The 26,662-nt window shown below is 46.6% G+C and overlaps 1 protein-coding gene across 2 annotated transcripts in view; it reads right to left on the minus strand.

Annotated features, from left to right (window-relative positions):
- foxk1 (forkhead box K1) overlaps positions 1-26,662 on the minus strand; it is a 121,461-nt gene that overhangs the window by 9,377 nt on the left and 85,422 nt on the right. For both annotated transcript variants that reach the window (XM_070901288.1, XM_070901287.1), the window contains exons 3-5: positions 12,196-12,352; positions 10,496-10,642; positions 4,859-5,052 (exon numbers count right to left, since the gene is read on the minus strand). In XM_070901288.1, the coding sequence (XP_070757389.1) occupies positions 4,859-5,052; positions 10,496-10,642; positions 12,196-12,352 (498 nt within the window). The remainder of the gene's footprint in view (positions 1-4,858; positions 5,053-10,495; positions 10,643-12,195; positions 12,353-26,662) is intronic.

Below are 26,662 nucleotides of genomic sequence, written 5' to 3' on the forward strand. Positions count from 1 at the left end.
CGGGTCCAGTCCGGGGGCGGGGGGGAGCGGAAAGCGGGAGTCGAGTCGGGTCAGGAGGAAGCAGGTGCTGGCCGTGGGAGGAGCCTTATTCACGCAGCCCCAGTGAGGCCATTCGGCCAGGGCTAGGAGCTGCGTGCTTCGGGCCCCTCCCACACAGTTTTGGGCACCTGGAGCTACTGTACTTGCGTGCCCACTGTAGCGCATGTGCAGAGGTCCCGGCACTGTTTTCAGCGCAGGGACCTGGCTCCGCCCCCCCCCACAGCTCGTGCTGCGCTGCGCCGAGGGCCAGAGGACCTGCAGGGAGGTGGAGAATACGGAGGGTTTTTTTAGGCGCCGTTTTCGGCGCGAAAAACAGGCACCCAGCTCTGAGGGGCGCCTTTTTCGCCGCGTGTGGAAACTTGGGGCCTATTATTCTAGATTGCAAAGTAGATTTGATCTTCCAGAAATCCTGATCCTCGGCATGAATTTTCCATCCATCCATTAACATTCCAATGAGAGGTTAGTTCATCCCGTCAATAAGTGCTACTAATAAAGTAAAACTCTTGGAATGTTACAATTAATATCATTGAAAGTGATTATCCTAGCACTGTAAAATGAACCACTTACATTTGGTGTTGTACGCTTTTAAACCATCTGCGGCTTTTAATCCATTGAAGGCAGAACGGCATAGTCCGTTTGTTTTAAGAGGAAATGTGCCAGAGATAAACAGCCGCAGGTCGAGAGTCTACTGCTATAAGAATTTGATAAACAGGCTGCAAGAAAGGGGGACTGAAACTAGGGCACTGATAGTTAAGAAACCAGCTGGATGCTGTAATGGGAAGACGCAGAGTTGGTATTCTGGCATAAGATCAAAAGGGTTGAAGGGTCTTCTTCATCCGAAACTATCCTGTGAATCACTACATTCCAGAGCAAGTCAGTACAACCCCATTTTTAAAAGAAAGGTTCAGAGTTGGAACCAGAATATGAAAAGGAAATTGATTGCTTATGACTGACCCATCTCTTTCAAGATCCTATGCCAAATCTTGAATCAGCAGTCAGTGTGGGGGAGGGGGGGGGGGGGGGGAAATGACCTAACGATCCGAATAAACATGCTACAAATACGACAAATGGAACACCACCACCTGCAGGTTCCCCTCCAAGTCACTCCTGACTTGGAAGTATATCGGCTGTTCCTTCATCGTCGCTGAGTCAAAATCTTGGAATGCCCTCCAGCATTGCGGGAGCATCTTCACCACTCATTGTGCAAGAGCCCAAGCTTTCTCTGCATTCATATAGAGTTCAATTTTCTTTCCATATTTGGGAATACTGGTGCAATTCTGATACCCAACTCTTGCTGAGTGGGGGTGCGTTTGAGGGAAAAGGCCAATAATGTGGCATTGTAAGATGTCAAGCCCAATTTAGGACTCCACCAACAAAATTGAACTTAAATAAAATACTCAGTGAGATGCAGAAACATCTTTGATCAAATCAAGATGAAGTCAATGTCAAAGGTCAAGTGAACTCTGTCCATTTAGACAGACGATGATAGATGATGGATTTATCCAAAAATATGCAGAGGATAAACCTTTGAAAATGATCATCTTTTAAACATAGTGTTCCCATTTTACAAAATATCAGAATCGTACATAACCATGATCTAAGCATATTGAAAACATGCCAGTTATGCAGGTATCAGGATTTAGCACAGCTTGCTCTTGTTCACATCAGAGCCCCCTGAAACTGCAATTCCCTCCAACCAAAGAGGGACCTAAACCAGAAACATTAGAAGGCTCTAAGACCAATCAGGACTCCAAATACTTCTAAAATGACTGAAAGAGGATTGAACACTGCTGTTTAAGGCCATTCCTTCTCCCCAACTATTTAACCATTTTTTATAATCTAAGCTTTGTGTGTTGGGTGGGGGAAAGAGAGAACATAGGAACAGGAGCCCCTCGAGTGTGTTCCGCCATTCAATTAGATCATGACTGATCTGTATCTCAATTCCATATCGGGCCAATTTTCCACATTGCTGATTTTTGCCGCAATTGTAGAGGTACGTCGATTTTTTTAGTGGCTGACTGAGCCCCCAAAAAAGTTGGCAGTTTCGCAGGAACAAACTTTCATTTTGGAGCGGTGCAGATTGTCCTTAAGCTCTGTGGATGTAGCTTAAGGTCTCTGCCAGGGTAACGAGGGACACACTAAAGGGCTGAGGCTGGAAAGTGAAACATACTGCAGCAAGACATAAGCAATTGTAGAGCCCCGGTGCTGCTGCTATCCCGGCCAAATGGCCCCCCCCCCCTATCCCGGGCCGAAGGGTCCCCCCGCCTCTATCCCGGGCCGAATGGCCCCCCCATTCTTATCCTGAGCCGAATACCCCCCCCATCCTGGGCCGAATGGCCCCCCCCCATTCTTATCCCAGGCCGAAGGAGGTCCCCCTACCCCCATTCTGGGCCGAATGCCCCCCTCCCCCGACTCTTATCCTGGGCCAAATACACCCCCCCTTATCCTGGGCCGAATGGCCCCCCCCATTCTTATCCCAGGCCGAAGGCCCCCCCTACCCCCATCGCGGGCCGAATGCCCCCCTCCCCCCACTCTTATCCCGGGCCGAATGACCCCCGCCCCCGCTCCTATCCCAGCCAAATGCTACCCCCCACCCCCCGAATGGCCCCCCCGCCATGTCTTCTTCCTTCCCTCCAAAACCTAACTCAGCTCCGCTAAAACAGTAGCGTCTTCTCTGCGTCGTTTTCAGAACAGTGCACTGCGCTGTTTTTGAAAAATTCCTAGTTGGCCAAACTCGCCAGAAATGGCACCACCGGCAGCCGGCATCCCCAGTGACGTAAAAAAAAAAATCGTCTAAGTAGTTTAGGATGGTGCAGAAATTTCGGCGAAACTCACAGATTTTAGTTTGCTCCAAGAAAAACAGTGGACACCAAAAAAAACCGGCACAGAATGGTGGCGAAAACTCAGCCCCATGTCCCCTCAATACTCTTACCTAACAAAAATCTATCACTCAGTTTTGAAATTTTCAATCTGCCCCCAACCGCAACAGCTTTTTGAGGAAGGAAGGAAGTTCCAGATTTTCACTACCCTTTGCGTGGAAAAAGTGCTTCCTGACATCATCCCTGAAAGGCCTGGCTCTAATTTTAAGGTTACGCTCCATTGTTCTTGACTCCTCCACCAGAGGAAATCGTTTCTCTCTATGTAGCCTCTCAAATCCTTTAATCATCTTAAATGCCTCAATTAGGTCACCCCTTGATCTTCCATACTCAGAGAGAGAACTAGGTGGGTATTGACTGCCCAACAACAAAAAAGGAGGCGTATTATTCTGAGGTTTCACATTTACTCAGAACATTGGTATTTATATACAGTCCAAAAACCACGTGTAACCCATCCTCCATTCACCGGTGGTCTCCATTTTGGCTCTCGGATGTGCACCAAGTTGGAATTCAGTGTCACTCCCTCTCCTTTCCTCGTTTACCAACAAAAACTCTTCCCACTTGCTGTGTGGAAGCCAGAAGAGTCCTGCCCCAATAGCATTCCTTGGCATTATACTCCAAAAGTACTTCATTGGCTGTAAAGCGCTTTGAGACATCCAATGGTCGTGAAAGGCACTATATTAATGCAAGTCTTTCTTTCTTTCTATTTTTGTTGGTAAACAAGGAAAGGAGGGAGCAACACTGAATTTAACTTGAACATCCTAGAGCCAGATTGAAGTCCAAATGAGAAGAGAAGCAGTAACTGAATCCAAATTAATAGAATTGGAAACCACGATGTTTGAATTTGCCTGTTCCTTGGGCCACTTGTTGGAGATTCAAGTTTTCAACAAAAAATAGTTACTGAAAAGAAAATCTGAAACAACGGCAGAAAATTGACTGCAGCATGAAGTAATCTAAATCACGGGTCAGGAGCTCAGCCCTACAGAAAATAGATACCTAATAATCCCATCTGAATCACGACAGACTCTGACAATGCAGCAGTCTCTCAGCACTCTATTGAAGTGTCAGCCGAGATGATGTCTTGGAGTGGAGCTTGAACACACTACCTTCCGCCTCACAAATGAAAGCGCTGCCAACTGAGCCAAGCCAACACCTTATTTGCAAGCGAGACTAGGTAGCCACACAAACCTGTAACATTCCCACCTGCTCTGCGACAATTTAAAACAGCCGGGTTAAGAAATCACTTCCATCACACTGTCTGTGGAGTTGAGTGAGCATATCGATACAGTACAATTACAGTAGGAACAAGGGAAAACACTTACTCAGCTCTGCACACAGCCAAAGGACAGCACAAGGGAAAAAGAAGGCAGAAAGAGTCAGCATCACTGCACCATGATTTGTCTTTTTACTTGAGCATTTGGGGATTATCTGGGGTCCCACAGCGATTACGAGATTATCTGTCCCTCGGCAGCTGAGAATTTTGGAATAAAATGTTTCAAGTATCGAAGCGCTCGACATTTACATCTGTAGCAAAATAGCCCAAGGTTATTTGTGTCTTGGCGCACTCTCAGTATTTCCCACAGGGTTCCACAGTACAGTCTGGGACTATCTTTTTACCAAAGCATTCCTCAGCTAGATTTTGGTCATATCACAAGTCACACTGTAGAAAGACACAGATATGGTATAACCATTTTTGTAAAATTAAATATATGTATAAAAATGCACCCTCCATGTAAATCATGAATCTGGGGCTCTACAGTTTTTCCTGTCATACCAGAGGCAGGTGCACATCATTCAAGATCTGTTAGGAACAAATCCTCAATACTTCCCACAACATTGCCTGTAGTGGCCGTGAGCTTAGCCGCAAGAATTCCACTGTGTTCTACAATTTAAAAAACCAACAGTCAATACCACGTGAACTGCAAATTGGTATAGCTTCTAACCTGGAGGAGATAGGCCCAAACGGCGTCCTGAAACAAGAGACTCCTCGCTGCCTGCGTTTTCGGAATGCCTGCTCCACCAACTTCGCTTCCGACGAAGGGTCGATTCTCCAGAACGACCCCTTTCCGGGTTCTTCCTGTGACCGTGGCACTTTGATAAAATAGCGATTTAAAGAAAGGTTGTGGCGGATTGAATTCTGTCTCGGAAAGGAAAATAATTATTACTGAAAGCACAACCGCAGTTAAACACGCAAGGCCAGATTGACTGAACAGAGCACAGCAATTTAGGTTCAAGTCCACCTCCACAGTGTCGGCTGTGGCTCAGTGGGTAGCACACTCGCCTCTGAGTCAGGCTGTGGGTTCAAATCCCACTCCCGGGACTTGAGCACATAAATCTAGGCTGACACTCCCAGTGCAGTGTTGAGGGAGCGCTGCACTGTCGGAGGTGCCGTCTTTCAGATGAGACATTTGGACCCAAGTTTCCCCAGGAGTTGCTCAGTTTTTTTTGGAGCAACTAGATTTTTTTTTTTAAAAAAGAGTAACTTAAAAATCGCAGTTCACCCCATTTAATTTACTCCAATGTAAGTGAGTTAGTTCATTTTTTTAAAAAAAAGTTTAGTTTTTTTTCCAAAAGGGGGCGTTATCAGCCACTTACGCCTGTTTTGGCCATTTAAGCAAGTTTAGCCGGCTAAAAGTTACTCCAAACTAACTTAGGCCAGTGTATGACGCCACTTATGTCCGCTCAGAAAAACCTTGCGGTGAATTAAGAAATCAGCGCAGGTAGCTTCCAAATGACAGGAACGCTAGTTTTAAAAAAAATCCCAAGCAGCGAGATTGGACATTGTGTAGGTGCTATCAGCCTGATTAAACGGAGTATATTTTTAGTAAAAATAGCTAGATATTAAAGTACTGGAAAATCTTTGAAGATTCTTTTCTCTCCCCTCCCGCACCAGATCAAAACTCTCTCCCCTCCCCTCCCCTTCCCCCCCCCCCCACAAACTCTCCCTCTCTCCCCACCCTCGCCAACCAACCTGTCTCTTGTGGCCCTCAGCGCAGAAAGGCTACGGCTGGCCTCTATGGCAGGCCACTCGGCCCAGAATAGGGACGGCAAGCATCGGCCCCGCCCACACAGCCTGCATCTCTCACTCAGATTCTGGGGCTAGGAGCTACTGTGCATGCACGCACACTCTAGCGCGCATGTGCAGAGGTCCCGGCACTGTTTTCAGCGCCAGGACCTGGCTCCGCCCCCGAATCCAGTTGCCACGCTACGCCACCGTGGAGGAGAGGGTGGGGAGCGGCCAAACCCGGCCTGAAGATTTCTGGCGCCCTTGGAGTTCTATAAAAGCAGCACACCTCTGGTGAGTGCGACAGAAATCTGTACTGGCCAAATTGGGCCCATTAAACCGAGGCCCAGTTTGCTCTCTCCAGTGGACGTAAAAGATCCCATGGCACTATTTCGAAGAAGAGCAGGCGGGTTATCCCCGGTGTCCTGGCCAATACTTATCCCTCAATCAAAATAACAAAAACAGTTTATCTGGTCATTATCACATCGTTACTGTGTGCAAACTGACTGCCATATTTCCCACATTACAACAGTGACTACACTCCAAAAGTACTTCATTGGCTACAAAGCGCTTTGAGACATCCAGTGATCATGAAAGGCGCTATATAAATATAAGTATTTCTTTCTTTCTTTCTGTCTATTAGCAGAAATTATTTTAGCTCCATGATAAATAACGAAACGTAAAAACGCAAGGGGATTTAACTTACTGATCAAAAATAAACTTAACATCGAATCATACACCACAGGAGGTGGCCATTTGGCCCATCGTGTCTGTGCCATCTCTTTGAAAGTACTATCCAATTAGTTCCACCCATGCTCTTTCCCCACAATTCTTCAAATGTTTCTTATTTAAGTATATATCTTCGCAATCATGCAGTGTGAAAATATATGACAAGGCCCGCATTAACAACAGCTTATAGTCTATTCAGGGGAATTGCCCATAACTCACTGTCCCCTGTCGAATGCATTAGATTCATTCACTCGCCAAGCACACCGCGCGCCCGTTCTACAGCTCTCCCTTCTGACCAACTGCTCCTGGTTTACAGACCTACATCAAACCCATCTGCTGAGTGATAACTGCATCTTGCTTCAAGCCACACATCCGGTTTTTCTGCCTGTATACATTCTTGTGGAAGTCTGTGCAGTTGCCTGATCACAAGATAAAACCACTAGTCTTTGATCTTACATTATTTCTTCTGCTGGATGCAGTATTACTTGTTTCCTTATCCCACACCATTTTATTGTTTTTGTGGCTTTTTAAAAAAAAAGCCCGGTCTAGCATTTTTAAATATTTTAATATAGGCCGAGTAATGGCTTCATATTCCAAAATGAAAGCCTATCTACATGACACATTCTATACATGCCTTGTAAAATTGCAATTGGATTCCAAAGGAATATTTTCATCCTTAAGAACCTAGTTAAAACTTGGCAACAGAGCAATGTGCTTCCAATTGAGAATCCCAGACTCTTGTTTCTCTTTGATTTCCAACAACTATTTTAAGTTTAAATCAGAATCAGCTTTCATTTTTGTGTTCCTATACACTTCAAGTCATAAATCCCAATTCCTGACGAAATAGAGGTATGTTTATTGGTTAATTGAGAAGCTACTTTTTGGAGGGATGAGCAGCAAAATTAGCACACTGGCCTTTCACCTTTGAGATCTGGGTATCAGAACTAGCCCAGACAGATAAATGATAACCCCTTCTTTCTGCAGGCTCCAAGGGTCCCATCTGAAAATCAGTTTTGAATTCTGTTTTTTCAGGACAGAATCCAGCAACTATAAACACCCATTTTATCAGGCTTGAAGAACGCTGAGTGCATTCCCAGGATTTAAAAAAAAAAACAGGAATTATGTGGCCTCTCATAATTCATTAAACATTAAATTTTCATATGGAAACAAAGCTCCTGACTGTTTTCGGCATATGGCACGATTCTGGGCACTGTACTTTAGGAAGGATGAGAAGGTCTTAGAGAGGGTGCAGAGAGGATTTACGAGAATGGTTCCAGGGACGAGGGACTTCAGTTATATGGATAGACTAGAGAAGCTGGGGTTGTTCTCCTTGGAGCAGAGAAGGTTGAGAGAAGATTTGAACGAGGTGTTCAAAATCATGAGGGGTCTGGACAGAGTAGAAAGAAACTGTTCCTATTGGTCGAGAGCCAGAGGACACAGATTTAAAGTGATTGGCAGAAGAACCAAAGGCGACATGAAGAAAAACCTTTTTAGGCAGCGAGCGGTTAGGATCCGGAATGCACTGCCTGAAAGAGTGGTGGAGGCCGATTCAATGGCGGCATTCAAAAAGGGAATTGGATAAGTACCTGAAGGAAAAAAATTTTCAGGGCTACGGGGAAAGAGCGGGGAAGTGGGACTAGCTGAAGTGTGCTTGCAGAGAGCCGGCACGGGCTCGACGGACTGATTGGTTACAGCACAGGAGGCCATTCTATGATAAAGGGCAAGTATGACCACCACCCTGACTTTGACCCCCAATGCTGCATTTGCACCACCTGAGGTGGCATGTATGATAGGAAAACCACTCTCTCCTTTTCACTGTCCAAGTGCTCCAGACATCACTCATCTGAATGTCTTGTTAGGGATCAAGAACCCGCTGGATATTAAATTGGGGCTGCAAGCTAATGTTCATTGATGGCTGGCTGTATCTTAGTGGTGATGTCTGATGGTTGCACTTGTATTTTATTATTCCTAACAATACTTAACTTTCTCACCATATCTTCAGATTACTGCATTATATCCAGAACTGTGGGATATTGTACAAGGGTCAGCTCTCATACCAGAAGCCCATATTAAGGGCCCAAGTTTCCACATGATTTGCGCCTGATTTTTTAGGAGCAACTGGTGGAGAACGGACTATCTTAGAAATCGCAATTCTCCACATTTTTTTTTCTGCAGTTCTAGTGAGGTAGAACAGTTCTACTTTGGAACAGAATTTTTTCTTCAAAAGGGGGCGTGTCCGGCCACTGACGCCTGATTTCAAAGTTTCCACAGTGAAAACGTACTCCAAACTAAAGTAGAATGGAGCAAGTGAAGATTTTTGTCGAACTGAAAAAACCTGTTCTACACATTAAAAAAAATCAGGCGCAGGTTACAAATTAGGCGTCCAGAACGAGGTGGGGGGGGGGGGGGGGTATGAGGGGAAGGGAAGTCATTAAATTCTACAATCAATCCTTATTTATACTTCTACAATTATACAAATAAATCCAACCTGAATAAACATTTATAAGCAAAGAAAAGATTAAATAAACCATCTTCCTACCTGTGTGAAAGTGCTTCAGCCATCGTTTGTTGCCGCGGGGGGTGGGGAAGGAAACCGCCGTTTGTTGCCGCGGAGGGGAGGGAGGGGGAGGAGACAGCGGTTTGTTGCCGCGGAGGGGAGGGAGGGGAAGGAGACAGCGGTTTGTTGTTGCGGAGGGGAGGGAGGGGAAGGAGAAGGAGATAGCGGTTTGTTGCCGCAGAGGGGAGAGAGGGGAAGGAGACAGCGGTTTGTTGCCGCGGAGGGGAGGGAGGGGGAGGAGACAGCGGTTTGTTGCCGCGGAGGGGAGGGAGGGGGAGGAGACAGCGGTTTGTTGCCGCGGAGGGGAGGGAGGGGAAGGAGACAGCGGTTTGTTGTTGCGGAGGGGAGGGAGGGGAAGGAGAAGGAGACAGAGACAGCGGTTTGTTGCCGCAGAGGGGAGAGAGGGGAAGTAGACAGCGGTTTGTTGCCACGGAGGGGAGGGAGGGGAAGGAGACAGCGGTTTGTTGCCGCGGAGGGGAGGGAGGGGGAGGAAACCGCCTATTGTTGCCGTGGAGGGGAGGGAGGAGAAGGAGACAGTGAGAAGGCTGCAAGAAGCCTCAGTGCTGATGGCAATGTGCTTTTATTAAAAAATGTTCAAAAATTAAACAGCTACAAAGAACTACAAAAATGGCCGAGTGCCAATGTTTTTTTCACACTAAGCATGCGCGAACGCTCCAACGCGCACGCGCAGTGTTGCCGGCAGGAAAAAAACTAATTTAAATAGTACCCGCCCCCTCCCACTTACAAAATCGACGCGAGTGTAGGCTCCGCCCCCCTGGGCGCCGCACCAAACAGACAAGGAGCTGCAAAGCACTCGAGAATAGCGCCTTTATTTTTCTGGCGCCGTTTTAGGCGCGAAAAACGGGCGCCCAGCTCGGAGGGGCGCCCGTTTTTTATCCTGTGGAAACTTGGGCCCTATGTTGCTGGTGAAGAAACTTCTGTTACTGTCTAACCACGGTGACAAACCAATAATACACAACAGGAAACTGTAACTAGGCAGAAATCCTATGACAATATTTAACTCATTAGTATGTACTTGGGCTTGAATTGGGTTTAAAAGAGAACTACTAGTTCATCAAGGTTTAAATAATCGCTATTAATACAGGGCGATATTTACTCAAACAGCAACTACATTTTAAAGATGAATTTAGTATCTAATGAGGGGAAGATACTTCTAAGGTTTGGTTAATCTGATAAAACCTTTTAACATCTCTCACGGGATAACCAGATAGAATTATCAAATGGATTGTACATTTCTACCCCCAGTGCCACTTAGTAGAATGCACCCACCTGCCATCCTTTGTCAGCTGTCCTGTAGTAAGGGTAATGCTTTGTGATATGTGCGTAGATGCCGCTTAGTGTTAGCTGTTTGTCCTGAGCAGAAGATATGGCCTGTACAATCAGCTGTGCGTAGGAATAGGGGGGTTTCGAATCATCCTGTCCAAAAAAAGAGAAACAATATTAAGAAAAATATACAAAACACACACACACACACACACACACACACACACACACACACGAACCTCTTGGAAAAATGGTTAAGGTCAGACTCTCAAAACAGAAAATTCTTTGTTAAATTTAATTAGTTTTGGTGGCATTTAATTTAAAAATCCAGGTCCAATATATTAGACAGAACACAGGTTGAACCTCGTATCCGGGACTCCCTTATCCGGCACCATTCCCGGCCGCCGGGTGACACATGCACAGAACGCGACCGGTCAAAATCCTACTCGCCAATATAATCTTTCTCCTCGATGCTGGGGTTATCGGCTGCCTCCTCCTCGTCGCCCTGCTGGAAATCCTGCAGCCACAGTCCTCGGGTCCGCTGCTCCTCCCCACAGCGCTCCCTCTGGGGGGGGGAGGGGGGGGGTGGGGGTCGGGCCAGTGTACTCAGGCTGGCCGCTCCCCCCCACAACACTTCCTCCGGGGGGTCGGGCTGCGTTCTCGGGCCCGTGGCAACTCTTCGGGGCCCGCCGACTCTTCGAGGCCCACTGGGGCCGCCAACCTCCTTCCCCGCCCCTCCCCGAGCGACCGCACCCTCCTTCTCCCCCCCCACCCCGTGACTTCCCCTCAACCGGCAAAATCCCTCGTTCGGCACAGGCTAGGTCCCGAGGGTGCCGGATAAAGGAGGTTCAACCTGTATAAGTACCCGAATTCTAGAGGATCACCCTCAAATGATATATTTCTGTAAGATTCTGAGGCAGGTAGGAAAGAACAATGGTGATGCGCCCTGAACAGCTGCAGTACGATTAAGAGTATGACACGGCGCACCCAAAAGCTTACAACACAGCTTGCAGTCTCGGCTCCCCACGGTAAGATAGACCCTGCACACCAGGAAGGACCTCGCGCTGATCTGCAGTCAGTGCTGAGTTACCTGATCTCAGCTGGAGCAGTGGTTTGAGCACAGGCATCCCCCAGCTGTGCTCAAACCACTGCTCCAGCTGGGGTGAGGGAGGAGTGGGGAGCAGAGGGGAGGGTGAGACAGAAGGAGTTCCCACTCTGAATCATCATTCTCCTGCTGGATTGGGCGACCATATAGTCAGGCAGCCGACCGAGACTCATTGACTAGAATTACACGTGAAGAACCAGGACAGGGTATTGAGAGGGCTGCTGGCATCTGTAGAACGGTGAGACGAAATCTTTTCACTGAGAGGATGGTGAACCTGTGGAATTCTCGACCACAGAAGACTGTGGAGGCCAAGTCACTGAATATAGATAGATTTCTAGAAACAAAAGACATCAAGGCGTATGGGGGAAAGCAGGAATAGAGATAGAGGATCAGCCAATGATCATACTGAATGATGGTGCAGACTCGAAGGGCCGAATGGCCTACTCCTGCTCCTATTTTCCATGTTTCGATGCATCAGCACGTGTCACTATCTTTAGGAGCAGAGAAAAGGGGAGAAATCTCGGGATGGGGGGAGGGGGTGGGGCAGAAAGAACACAACTTCAGAACTCTGCGATCCACACCCATAAAAACATTTGCAAACCTTGGGGCTGTCGCCGCCGGATGTTTCCGCCTGTTGCTCGGAAGCTGCTTTCTCTGCGAACGCCGCAGCGAGCTGTAGATCTCTGGTGATGTTGCGCCCAAATCGGTATCCAGAGGAGCCGGCACCACGCGGACTCACAGGGCAGGAGTTGGGGACACTGTTCAAAGCAAGTGGAGAAAGAATTGGGTCAAAATCTTTGTAAATAAAATCTCCTAAAAAGTGAAATTAAGAGATTCAATTTCAGCTTTGCTTAACCAATTTAAAAAAAAAACAGCTCAACCATTTTTGGTCGAATGTAATCCTTAAATAATGTATTTTTGCAAAATCCTTCTTTCCTCAACGTATTTCCCTGCCCCCCTCCCCACAAAAAACTAATTTTCCTCGTCATGTAGAGCACGCAGAAAACGGCCCGTAAGGATCGCAAGGACTTCTGGTTTCCAGTATAGTCACTTCCAATGTTCCCCTTCCCAAAGGTGTGCGGCTGTGCATCGATTACAACGCCCCACGCAGGCCATTCACCAGCTGTTCTGCTGGGTGAGATATGGCGCGGCAAATTTCGGGGGGGGGGGTGGGGAAACATTAGAGTGAGCATTGCTCCCTTACAGTACTATTGAGAATAATGTCTCACTTGGAGTATCAGACAACCCTGCAAAAGTTATCCATCAGCCCCGCAGTACCTCCCTCTTGTTTAATAGAGTTGCTGTCAGATCACTGTGACCAGCTGAAATTCCACCGGGTCACAGAGTCTGCAATACAAAACTTCAATATGAAGTCAGTGTACAACCAGTCACCCTCACTCTCCCCATCTCAAACACACATACATTACAACAAGAACATCTTGTATTTATGTAGTGCCTTTAACATAGTGAAGCGTCTCAAGGCGCTTCACAGGATTAATGCAGGTGACTAATGTATTTGATGTATTTGCTTCATGGGTTCTTTGCTTAAGAATTCATAGCAACACATTGCTATTAAGAACTAGTTGGTTTATTAGCAAAAGGTTTAACAATCACACTACACATTACCAGTTCATCCACCAGGCTCACAACCACCTGCCTCATCGTGGATCCCCCGAACCCAACTGGCTGGGATTTTATTGAGTCTTGTGAACCTCACATGTCTGGCTAAGCCACTCAATTCAACAGCTCCACAAACCTGTGAGCATACTCACAGGTGCATACATTACAAAAGCTTGGTCAAGGAGGTAGGTTTTAAGGAGCATCTTGAAGAAGGAAAGACAGGTGGAGAGGCGGAGAGGTTTAGGCAGGGAGTTCCAGCGCTCGAGTCCTAGGCAACAGAAGGCACGGCCACCAATGGTTGAGCGATCATATTCAGGGATGCTCAAGAGGCCAGAATTAGAGGATTGCAGACATCTCGGTGGGGGGGGGGGGGGGGGGGGGGGGGGCTGAAGGAGATTACAGAGATAGAGGGGGGCAAGGCCATGGAGGTATTTTAAAGCAAGGATGAGAATTTTGAAATCGAGGCATTGCTTAACCAGAAGCCAATGTAGGTCAGCGAGCACAGGGGTGATGGGTGAGCAGGACTTGGTGCAAGTTAGGACACAGGCAGTCGAGTTTTGGATCACCTCTAGTTTACGTAGGGTAGAATGTGGGAGGCCAGCCAGGAGTGCATTGGAATAGTCAAGTCTAGAGGCATGGATGAAGATTTCAGCAATGGATGAGGGCGGAGACGGGCGATGTTATGGAGGTGGAAATAGGCGGTCTTAGTTATGCTGCAGATGTGTGGTCGAAAGCTCATTTCAGGGTCAAATATGACATGAAGGTTGCGAACAGTCTGGTTCAGCCTCAGACAGAAGTTGGAATTACACAGGAAATAGGCCAACATTCTTTCTGAACGTTCGGCTCACAACCGTTGAATGTAAATAGTGCAGCATGGTCACTAGGCTTACTAAAGTGCTTGGCTATCAGTACACCAGAGGAAAAAGATCGACACATTTCAATGTTGTGCGGTAAGTTCCTTGTCTACTCTTCAGTTTCCCTTTTGGACCAATGCTAAAGCTGCCGTGTAAATCCAGAGATAGAGGCCGTCTCTACTCCACAGCGAAACTCCTGGGGAGGAGGAAGGATTCACTCCACATCTGTCAGATACGCTGTAAATCCAGTGCTGCGTCACACCAGATGTAAAAAAAAAAAATCGCTCTTGGATCTCCTGGGCATTTAACCTACCACCAGCTAATTTAAATGTGTTGATAGCTTGGGCAGTGCTGTCTACACCACCCCCCTCCCCCAAACATTTACATTAACTGCTAGGAAAAAGCTCTATGCACACGTACGCTCTACAACATGCACAGAGCTCCCTCCAACACGGCAGAATTATAGTGCAAATGTAGCAGCCTTAATTCATCATCTCAAATTGCTCCCACTGCCAGACCTATAATCAGCAACATTCACCACAGATTTATTTAGCACAAAATAATCTCTCCAGACAGGCCAAGTTTGGAAAGGACAAATAAGTTAATCATAGTGCTGGCTGCTTATCGCAGTTCAAGTGGAAGATTTTTCTCACACACCATTAATAAAATCGCACTAACACAGAATAGACACGGCTGTAATTGAAAAGACATTACTGTGAATTCAAAGACTTTTTCTGGGGTGATGTCATAACTAAGGAAATTGTAGGCTGTTTGACTTGAAACACAACTGGATGAACAGCCTTCCAACATACAGTAAAGTCTTTTAGAGCCAGCCACAACCACTGACACCCGTGTGATATGCAACATGCGTCCCCTACCGCTTTCATCTTTTCATGCAGTGCACGCTCACTACCACGTGCCGTTGCATGCACACACTCTTGACCTCTCTCCGAATCACTGGGACATGCCCATCCCATTTCCAGTGTCCCTGCACTCACCTTTGACCTCAAAATGGCAATGGCCCCCTTGTTCTCACCATGCTCCACACTTACCAGACAATTTCCCACCGTTTATAACATGATCCCACCACTCGAATATATCGCAGCACACGCAGGTCGGGGCTATAAATAGAGCTGGAGCGCCGGGCCCTGGAACATCATGGGCAAAGGTGCAGCAAGGGAGGGCACGGGGCCCAAAAGAGCCGAGGGCCCAGGGGCAGCACGGGCCAGCCCACACTGCGATGTGTGCGGGCACTAGGTCCGTGCAGCAGAGCAGGTCTTCAGTCGTCCTGGTTCAAACCCTTGCCACTGGATAAAGGCCTAGCTCTGTCAAGCCCGTGTGGTGGCTGATGTGCAACAGCCACCACGTTAAAAAAATTCACGCACAGGCATCTCCCACCCCCTCAACTGGAGTTCAGGACTGGAACATCGGGTCCCTTCATTGAAGCATCTGTGAACTCTTGTGGAAGCAAGTCATCCTCGTTCAAGGGACCGCCTGTGATGATGATCTCAGTTTTTCAGAAGGACTGCTGCCCTCCCGGATGCTCTTGTTCACTCCTCTCTATGATATTTTCCAAGTATACACTTGAAATACAATCAGTGGGTTGGATGAGAGGGTTGCTCACTCCATCCCAAATTTCTTTTGCACCCAAAACCAGAATTGCCCAAATGCCCCAATTCTTTAATGCTTCAATGCACCACTCTATACCTTTCCCGTTACTGGGCCCCTTGATAATATGTTCATTATTGCACCTGTTAATATTAACTCGATGGACATTATCCATTTCTAGTGATCTAACTGTCAAACACCATTACCGCGAGAGCAGCGTACAGGATTAAAAACAGCATGCACGTGTCCTGAACAGCAAAGATATAAAACTCTAAATATAGCTTTTGCTGGAGTGCAATCGAGATTATATATTAAATAAGTGAAAGTGCAGTAAAGCTTGGACACAAGCCTCTGATTACTGCTTGATGTTGCCGTCACACACTGACACGATGCTGGTGGCAGGAAACATAGGCCCCAAGTTTCATCCCGCGGCAAAAAGGGCGCACCTCCGAGCTGGGCGCCTGTTTTTCGCACCGAAAACTGCGCCTAAAAAAAGTCCGATATTCTGTCTGCTTGGCGCGGCGCGCTCTTCGCAGCAGGGGGCGGAGCCTAACACTCGCGCCGATTTTCTAAGTAGCATGGGGCGGGTATAATTTAAATTCGCCTTCGTGGTGGCAGCAACCCTGCGCGTGCGCGTTGGAGCGTGCGCGCAGTCTCACACAAACATTGGCACTCGGCCATTTTTAAAAATACTGCAGAAAAAGTGAAGATTTGTTTCTTGGACCCCTGCAATGGCTTGCAATTTAATTTTTTTTGATATTTCTGTGTGTGAGGGAGTGTTTTAGCAGCACTGCTGAATAAATCACCTGCTGAAATCAGTGAGTTCAGCTTTTCACTGCTAAACTTGCAGAACCGGTGCTGCATTGGTGCATGCAAATTAAGGACTGTGTTTGGAGAAATAAGAGTGCCAATTCAACTTTGCAATGGATCAAGGTCCACCAAGAACAAAGATGGCAAACCATTGCATAATACTTGGTGTTGACAATGCAGCACCCATTCTGCAAATTTAAATATAAAACTGTCGATGTGGCTGCCTCTCCTTGTCCAAATGGCCTCAGTCCCCCTCACAGCTCGAAGGCTGCTGCTGTATCTTCGGCTGCCATCGAGCCACTGACACCGCCCCTAAAGCGTGGCCGAATGGCCTCAAGCACCATAAAGAGCTGCGTGTGTCAGGTGTTGATTCTTCGGCTGCCGGCCAGCCACTGACGCCGCTGCTATCTCATGGCCGAATGGCCTCACGTCGGTCCGCTGCCGATTCTTCGGCTGCCGGCCAGCCACTGACGTCGCTGATATCTCATGGCCGAATGGCCTCGGGTCTGTCCGGTGCTGCTTCTTCGCAGCCAGCCACGAAGAGAATGAAGGCCTGCCTCAAGCACTGCAGCTCAGCTCGAAGCTTGCTGCCGCTACCGTCGAGACCCTGACGCCACACCGCTGCCTGTCTCCAACATGAAAGGCCTGCCTGAAGCACAGCAGCTCGAAGGCTGATGCTATTTCACACAGGAAGGAACATGGTTTATTTAATCTTTTCTTTGCTTATAAATTTTTATTCAGGTTGGATTTATTTGTATAATATTTGTATAAGTATAACTAAGGATTAGAAAACATAGAAAACATAGAAAATAGGTGCAGGAGTAGGCCATTCAGCCCTTCTAGCCTGCACCGCCATTCAATGAGTTCATGGCTGAACATGAAACTTCAGTACCCCCTTCCTGCTTTCACGCCATACCCCTTGATCCCCCGAGTAGTAAGGACTTCATCGAACTCCCTTTTGAATATATTTAGTGAATTGGCCTCAACTACTTTCTGTGGTAGAGAATTCCACAGGTTCACCACTCTCTGGGTGAAGAAGTTTCTCCTTATCTCGGTCCTAAATGGCTTACCCCTTATCCTTAGACTGTGACCCCTGGTTCTGGACTTCCCCAACATTGGGAACATTCTTCCTGCATCCAACCTGTCCAAACCCGTCAGAATTTTAAACGTTTCTATGAGGTCCCCTCTCACTCTTCAGAACTCCAGTGAATACAAGCCCAGTTGATCCAGTCTTTCTTGATAGGTCAGTCCCACCATCCCGGGAATCAGTCTGGTGAATCTTCGCTGCACTCCCTCAATAGCAAGAATGTCCTTCCTCAAGTTAGGAGACCAAAACTGTACACAATACTCCAGGTGTGGCCTCACCAAGGCCCTGTACAACTGTAGCAACACCTCCCTGCCCCTGTACTCAAATCCCCTCGCTATGAAGGCCAACATGCCATTTGCTTTCTTAACCGCCTGCTGTACCTGCATGCCAACGTTCAATGACTGATGTACCATGATACCCAGGTCTCGTTGCACCTTCCCTTTTCCTAATCTGTCACCATTCAGATAATAGTCTGTCTCTCTGTTTTTACCACCAAAGTGGATAACCTCACATTTATCCACATTATACTTCTTCTGCCACGCATTTGCCCACTCACCTAACCTATCCAAGTCACTCTGCAGCCTCATAGCATCCTCCTCGCAGCTCACACTGCCACCCAACTTAGTGTCATCCGCAAATTTGGAGATACTACATTTAATCCCCTCGTCTAAATCATTAATGTACAATGTAAACAACTGGGGCCCCAGCACAGAACCCTGCGGTACCCCACTAGTCACTGCCTGCCATTCCGAAAAGTACCCATTTACTCCTACTCTTTGCTTCCTGTCTGACAACCAGTTCTCAATCCACGTCAGCACACTACCCCCAATCCCATGTGCTTTTACTTTGCACATTAATCTCCTGTGTGGGACCTTGTCGAAAGCCTTCTGAAAGTCCAAATATACCACATCAACTGGTACTCCTTTGTCCACTTTATTGGAAACATCCTCAAAAAATTCCAGAAGATTTGTCAAGCATGATCTCCCTTTCACAAATCCATGCTGACTTGGACCTATCATGTCACCATTTTCCAAATGCGCTGCTATGACATCCTTAATAATTGATTCCATCATTTTACCCACTACTGAGGTCAGGCTGACCGGTCTATAATTCCCTGCTTTCTCTCTCCCTCCTTTTTTTAAAAAGTGGGGTTACATTGGCTACCCTCCACTCGATAGGAACTGATCCAGAGTCAATGGAATGTTGGAAAATGACTGTCAATGCATCCGCTATTTCCAAGGCCACCTCCTTAAGTACTCTGGGATGCAGTCCATCAGGCCCTGGGGATTTATCGGCCTTCAATCCCATCAATTTCCCCAACACAATTTCCTGACTAATAAAGATTTCCCTCAGTTCCTCCTCCTTACTAGACCCTCTGACCACTTTTATATCCGGAAGGTTGTTTGTGTCCTCCTTAGTGAATACTGAACCAAAGTACTTGTTCAATTGGTCTGCCATTTCTTTGTTCCCCGTTATGACTTCCCCTGATTCTGACTGCAGGGGACCTACGTTTGTCTTTACTAATCTTTTTCTCTTTACATACCTATAGAAACTTTTGCAATCCGCCTTAATGTTCCCTGCAAGCTTCTTCTCGTACTCCATTTTCCCTGCCCTAATCAAACCCTTTGTCCTCCTCTGCTGAGTTCTAAATTTCTCCCAGTCCCCAGGTTCGCTGCTATTTCTGGCCAATTTGTATGCCATTTCCTTGGCTTTAATACTATCCCTGATTTCCCTAGATAGCCACGGTTGAGCCACCTTCCCTTTTTTATTTTTACGCCAGACAGGAATGTACAATTGTTGTAATTCATCCATGCGGTCTCTAAATGTCTGCCATTGCCCATCCACAGTCAACCCCTTAAGTATCATTAGCCAATCTATCTTAGCCAATTCATGCCTCATACCTTCAAAGTTACCCTTCTTTAAGTTCTGGACCATGGTCTCTGAATTAACTGTTTCATTCTCCATCCTAATGCAGAATTCCACCATATTATGGTCACTCTTCCCCAAGGGGCCTCGCACAATGAGATTGCTAATTAGTCCTCTCTCATTACACAACACCCAGTCTAAGATGGCCTCCCCCCTAGTTGGTTCCTCGACATATTGGTCTAGAAAACCATCCCTTATGCACTCCAGGAAATCCTCCTCCACCGTATTGCTTCCAGTTTGGCTAGCCCAATCTATGTGCATATTAAAGTCACCCATTATAATTGCTGCACCTTTATTGCATGCACCCCTAATTTCCTGTTTGATGCCCTCCCCAACATCACTACTAGTGTTTGGAGGTCTGTACACAACTCCCACTAACGTTTTTTGCCCTTTGGTGTTCTGCAGCTCTACCCATATAGATTCCACATCATCCAAGCTAATGTCTTTCCTAACTATTGCATTAATCTCCTCTTTAACCAGCAATGCTACCCCACCTCCTTTTCCTTTTATTCTATCCTTCCTGAATGTTGAATACCCCTGGATGTTGAGTTCCCAGCCCTGATCATCCTGGAGTCACGTCTCCGTAATCCCAATCACATCATATTTGTTAACATCTATTTGCACAGTTAATTCATCCACCTTATTGCGGATACTCCTTGCATTAAGACACAAAGCCTTCAGGCTTGCTTTTTTAACACCCTTTGTCCTTTTAGAATTTTGCTGTACAGTGGCCCTTTTTGTTCTTTGCCTTGGGTTTCTCTGCCCTCCACTTTTCCTCATCTCCTTTCTGTCTTTTGCTTTTGCCTCATTTTTGTCTCCCTCTGTCTCCCTGCATAGGTTCCCATCCCCCTGCAATATTAGTTTAACTCCTCCCCAACAGCACTAGCAAACACTCCCCCTAGGACATTGGTTCCGGTCCTGCCCAGGTGTAGACCGTCCGGTTTGTACTGGTCCCACCTCCCCCAGAACCGGTTCCAATGCCCCAAGAATTTGAATCCCTCCCTGCTGCACCACTGCTCAAGCCATGTATTCATCTGCGCTATCCTGCGATTCCTACTCTGACTAGCACGTGGCACTGGTAGCAATCCCGAGATTACTACTTTTGAGGTCCTACTTTTTAAATTTAGCTCCTAGCTCCTTAAATTCTTTTCGTAGGACCTCATCCCTTTTTTTTTTAACCTATGTCGTTGGTACCAATGTGCACCACGACAACTGGCTGTTCTCCCTCCCATTTCAGAATGTCCTGCACCCGCTCCGAGACATCCTTGACCCTTGCACCAGGGAGGCAACATACCATCCTGGAGTCTCGGTTGCGTCCGCAGAAACGCCTATCTATTCCCCTCACCATCGAATCCCCTATCACTATCGCGCTCCCAATCTTTTTCCTGCCCTCCTTTGCAGCAGAGCCACCTACGGTGCCATGAACTTGGCTGCTGCTGCCCTCCCCTGATGAGTCATCCTCCCCAACAGTACTCAAAGCAGTGTATCTGTTTTGCAGGGGGATGACCACAGGGGACCCCAGCACTATCTTTCGTGCACTGCTCTTCCTGCTGGTCTTCCATTCCCTATCTGGCTGTGGACCCTTCTCCTGCGGTAAGACCAACTCACTACACGTGATACTCACGTCATTCTCAGCATCGTGGATGCTCCAGAGTGAATCCACCCTCAGCTCCAATTCCGCAACGCGGACCGTCAAGAGCTCGAGGCGGATACACTTCCCACACACGTAGCGCCCAGGGACACCGGAAGTGTCCCCGAGTTCCCACATGGTACAGGATTGATTGTAGAATTTAATGACTTCCCTTCCCCCCCCCCCCACCTCATTCCCTACGCCTAATTTGTAACCTACGCCTGATTTTCTAAAGTGTAGACAAGGTTTTTTTCGAGCGTACAAAAATCTTCACTGACTCCATTCTAAGTTAGTTTGGAGTAAGTTTTCACTCACGAAACTTTGAAATCAGGCGTAAGTGGCCGGGCACGCCCCCTTTTGAAAAAAAAATTCTGTTCCAAAGTGAAACTGTTCTAACTGACTAGAACTGGAGCAAACTAAATAACGAGAATTCCGATTTCTAAGATACTCCGTTCTCCACCAGTTGCTCCTAAAAATCAGGAGCAAATCATGTGGAAACTTGGGGCCATAGAAACATAGAAAATAGGTGCAGGAGTAGGCTATTCAGCCCTTCAAGCCTGCACCACCATTCAATATCATGGCTGATCATTCCCTCAGTACCTCTTTCCTGCTTTCTCTCCCTACCCCTTGATCCCTTTAGCCATCAGGGCCATATCTAACTCCCTCTTGAATATATCTAACGAACTGGCCTCAACAACACTCTGTGGTAGAGCATTCCAGAGGTTAACAACTCTGAGTGAAGAAGTTTCTCCTCATCTCGATCCTAAATGGCTTACCCCTTATCCTTAGACTGTGTCCCCTGGTTTCGGACTTCCCCAATATTGGGAACATTCTTCCTGCCTCCAACCTGTCCAGTCCCGTCAGAATTTTATATGTTTCTATGAGATCCCCCTCATTCTTCTAAACTCCAGTGAATACGGGCCCAGTCGATCCAGTCCCTCCTCATTTGTCAGTCCCGCCATCCCTGGAATCAGTCTGGTGAACCTTTGCTGCACTCCCTCAATAGCAAGAATGTCCTTCCTCACATTAGGAGACCAAAACTGAATACAATATTCTAGGTGAGGCCTCACCAAGGCCCTGTACACCTGCATTAAGACCTCCCTGTTCCTATACTCAAATCCCCTAGCTATGAAGGCCAACATGCCATTTGCCTTCTTCACTGCCTGCTGTAACTGCATGCCAACTTTCAATGACTGATGTACCATGACACCCAGGTCTCATTGCACCTCCCCTTTTCCTAATCTGCCGCCATTCAGATAATATTCTGCCTTCATGTTTTTGCCACCAAAGTGGATAACCTCACATTTATCCACATTATACTGCATCTGCCATGCACTTGCCCACTCACCTAACCTGTCCAAGTCACCCTGCAGCCTCTTAGCATCCTCCTCACAGCTCACACCGCCACCCAGCTTAGTTTCATCTGCAAACTTGGAGATATTACACTCAATTCCTTCATCTAAATCATTGATGTATATTGTAAATAGCTGGGGTCCCAGCACTGAGCCCTGTGGCACCCCACTAGTCACTGCCTGCCATTCTGAGAAAGACCCGTTTATCCCTACTCTCTGCTTCCTGTCTGCCAACCAGTTCTCTATCCACGTCAATACATTACCCCCAATATAATGTGCTTTAATTTTGCACACTAATCTCTTGTGTGGGACCTTGTCAAAAGCCTTTTGAAAGTCCAAATACACCACATCCATTGGTTCTCCCTTGTCCACTCTACTAGTTACATCCTCAAAAAATTCTAGAAGATTTGTCAAGCAAGATTTCCCTTTCATATATTCATGCTGACTTGGACCGATCCTGTCACTGCTTTCCAAATGCGCTGCTATTTCATCTTTAATAATTGATTCCAACATTTTCCCCATTACTGATGTCAGGCTAACCCGTCTATAATTACCTGTTTTCTCTCTCCCTACTTTTTTAAAAAAGTGGTGTTACATTAGCTACCCTCCAGTTCATAGGAACTGATCCAGAGTCGATAGACTGTTGGAAAATGATCACCAATGCATCCACTATTTCTAGGGCTACTTCCTTAAGTGCTCTGGGATGCAGACTATCAGGCCCCGGGGATTTATCGGCCTTCAATCCCATCAATTTCCCTAACACAATTTCCTGACCAATAAGGATTTCCTTCAGTTCCTCCTTCTCACTAGACCCTCGGTCCCCTAGTATTTCTGGAAGGTTATATGTGTCTTCCTTCGTGACCACAGAACCAAAGTATTTGTTCAATTGGTCTGCCATTTCTTTGTTCCCCTTTATAAATTCACCTGATTCTGACTGCAAGGGTCCTATGTTTGTCTTCACTAATCTTTTTCTCTGCAAAGCTTCTATAGATATGTGAAATCAGTTTTTATGTTCCCAGCAAGCTTCCTCTCATACCCTATTTTCCCCCTCCTAATTAAACCCCTTGTCCTCCTCTGCTGAATTCTAAATTTCTCCCAGTCCTCAGGTTTGCTGCTTTTTCTGACCAATTTATATGCCTCTTCCTTGGATTTAACACTATCCCTAATTTCCCTTCTTAGGACTGCAACTTCATCAATTGGGATGGTGTAGCTAAATTCAGTGTAGCACTCTTAATACAAAACCTTCCTGGAATTGTGAAGCCTCAGCCATATTTGAACCAATGGCTGGGGTTTTCTACATGACTCCTATTTGTCAACGTCTCTGGCAAACAGCTCAAAAACAATAAAAACAGGCTTTCATTGTACTGTATACACAGAATATTACAGAGATATGCACAGCTCAGAAATAGCACAATTCTCCATTTTCAATCAGAAATCTCAAGTCATGGGAACTAAAACCTTAAGGTGTTTCCCAAAAGCTAACAAAGAACTCACATTTATATGGGGCCTTTGAGAACCTCAGTACTTCCCAAAGCACTTCACAGCCAATAAACCATTTTTATTAACGGAGTGACTCCTGCCAATGAACCGGAAGCTGTAACTAACTGTAGGATCCCAAATTTTAAAAATAACGTTCACCTCAACAGACTAGGGCTCCAAGTAGTGCTGAAGTGCATCACTAATGAAGTTTCATTAATGTTGCTAGGTTGGGTTAATGTTACTGGCGATTTTTCCAGTTTAAGAACCGCCGTCTCGAAGGACAAACAACAACTTTTTAAAAACAAACTCTCAGTTCGATACAGTGCAAACAATACAGTGCTAACAGAATTCTCCAAGTCCACTTCTTTATTCCTCATTTTGGGAAGTCCGGCGGCAACAAAAAAGAACACTGGAACTGCGCTTGCGCAACGACTTCCGGTCCGTTGGCAGCAGTCACGTCCATGTGCAGTCACCGTTGTAGTGTCGGGAAAGCAAATTTACGCACAGCAAGTTCGGCCATTCATCTTGTTGTTGTTTGTTGGAACTTGCTGTGCGTAAATTGGCTTTCCCGACACTACAACGGTGATATCGGCGGAGAGATAAACGTCGAGCAGGATACATGAGAGAACTCGCTTTTCTTTGAATAGTGCCGCAGGATTTCGCCGTCCAACCAAAACATGCAGGTGGGACTTCGGTTTAATGGCTCGGCCAAAAGATGGCACCTCCGACAGTGCCGTACGGCAACGCAGCGCCAGCCGAGACTGTGAGATCAAGTCCTAACTTCTGACTCAAAGGCAAGAATGCTACCACTGAGCCAAGGCCGCCACACAGAAAGTTACACCTACAGAATAGTCACCCTGGCTTACCACCACAAATAAGTGCAGCTTTGTACAAATTACGTTGGCAGCACAACATTAAAGTGCTGTGTCTTTGATTTTGCAACTTTATCACTGCAATATAATTGCATATACTGTATTTGTGTTGGCATGTTCCATCAGAAAGTGCAAGAGTGTCCAAAGCACTAGCAGAGCATTTCACTTCTGGGTAGTCATGCGAGTTTTCAACACATACACAGTCTGTTCCCCTCCTTCCTTGCCACAATCAGCCCTGCCCCCACAACCCAAAAGAAACCGATAAAACAGTAATGACAGGAAACGCATTTGAGGAAGGTTGATTATTTATAAATGCAAGAGCTGTCACAAGATGGCGCCCTCGACATACCTGTTGAACACTGATGGTGAAGAACAAATGACCACAAGCAAAAACAGCTCAGCAAACTGGAGTCATTCTGCCTCTGCCAGCAATTGTTAATATTTAATTTAAATGACTCCAGAGCGGAGGATCTATAAAAAAGGTAAGCAACATCGCTGCGTGATCATGGTAAACACATTCCAACGACGCACGTGGTTGTCACTCTCAACATCAGTGTCCGTGAGGCAACTTGATGCCTCTTAAGTTTGGTTTAAATTTTTTTTAAAAACTGGGATTGTTCTAGCAGTACACCCAATAAAAACGTTACAAAGAAAAAAGGCACCGAGAGAGACTTTCAACGCTTCAGCTACAATAAATCACAAGCTGGGCAGCAGCAGAGTCTGTTCCAGGAGGCTTTGCTCCCACCCAAAATGGTACACTCTGAAGTGTGAACATCAACTTTTTTGCTGTACCATTCTCTAGACCATTGGGTCACTTCCAGCATCGAATCATCATTTTTTTTGTATAAATGCTTTGCTTCTCTTAATGGCTCAACAGCAGTAATTGTAATCCAGTTTGAATTGGAAAGTTTGCCTTTGCCGAGTTGTGTCACCCAAAGAGTGGCAACCAGCACACTCCCAGCATTGTGCCAACGAAATAAAACAGTCTCAAGGCAGAGTGGTGGACATTATTTACTCAGACCAGATTTTAGACAGTAACCCAATATTTATTTTTACTTGGGTGGAGCTCTCCTGGCATGACTATCACCTACTACCCTCCTTAAACTTGAGCGCATCCAAAACTCTGCTGCCCATATCCTAACTTGCACCAAATCCCATTCACCCATCACTATTGTGCTCCCGGTCCAGCAAAGCTTCAATTTTAAAATTCTAATACAGGTTTTCAAATCCTTCCATGGCCTCGCCCCTCCCCAGCTCTGTAACCTCCTCCAGCCGTACAATCATTTGAGATCTCTGCCTTCCTCCAATTCTGGCCTCTTGCGCACCCCCGATTTTTAAACGCTCCACCATTGGCGGCCGTTCCTTCAGCTGCCATGGTCCTCAGCTCAAACTCCTTCTCCTCTTAAAAAGTTCCTTAAAACCTACCTCTTTGGCCAAATATTTGGTCACCTGTCCTAATATTTCCTTGTGTGGCTTGGTGTCAAATTTTGTTTGATAACACTCCTGTGAAGCGTCCAGAGACGTTTTACTACGTTAAAGGTGCTATATAAATGTAAGTTGTTGTTGTAGTGATACGGAGCACAAAAACCTCAGTAAATGCTACAACTATAATCAATGTTCGCTCCCAGCTACGCATGTGCGCGACTGCACAGTACTGTGCAAGGTCCCACGCAGACCGCTCAACGGCCTTTACACTGTAAATAATGCGCATGCGCAGACATTTAAAGGGATCATGCATTAAAAGAAACAGGCCGCACAGAACACAGCGCAGCTCACAGGGAACATTGACTACAACCTATAAACAAACATGCATCAAGAAACTGTACACTT

This window comes from Pristiophorus japonicus, chromosome 15 (assembly GCF_044704955.1).
Source record: "Pristiophorus japonicus isolate sPriJap1 chromosome 15, sPriJap1.hap1, whole genome shotgun sequence".
Classification (NCBI taxonomy): domain Eukaryota; kingdom Metazoa; phylum Chordata; class Chondrichthyes; family Pristiophoridae; genus Pristiophorus; species Pristiophorus japonicus.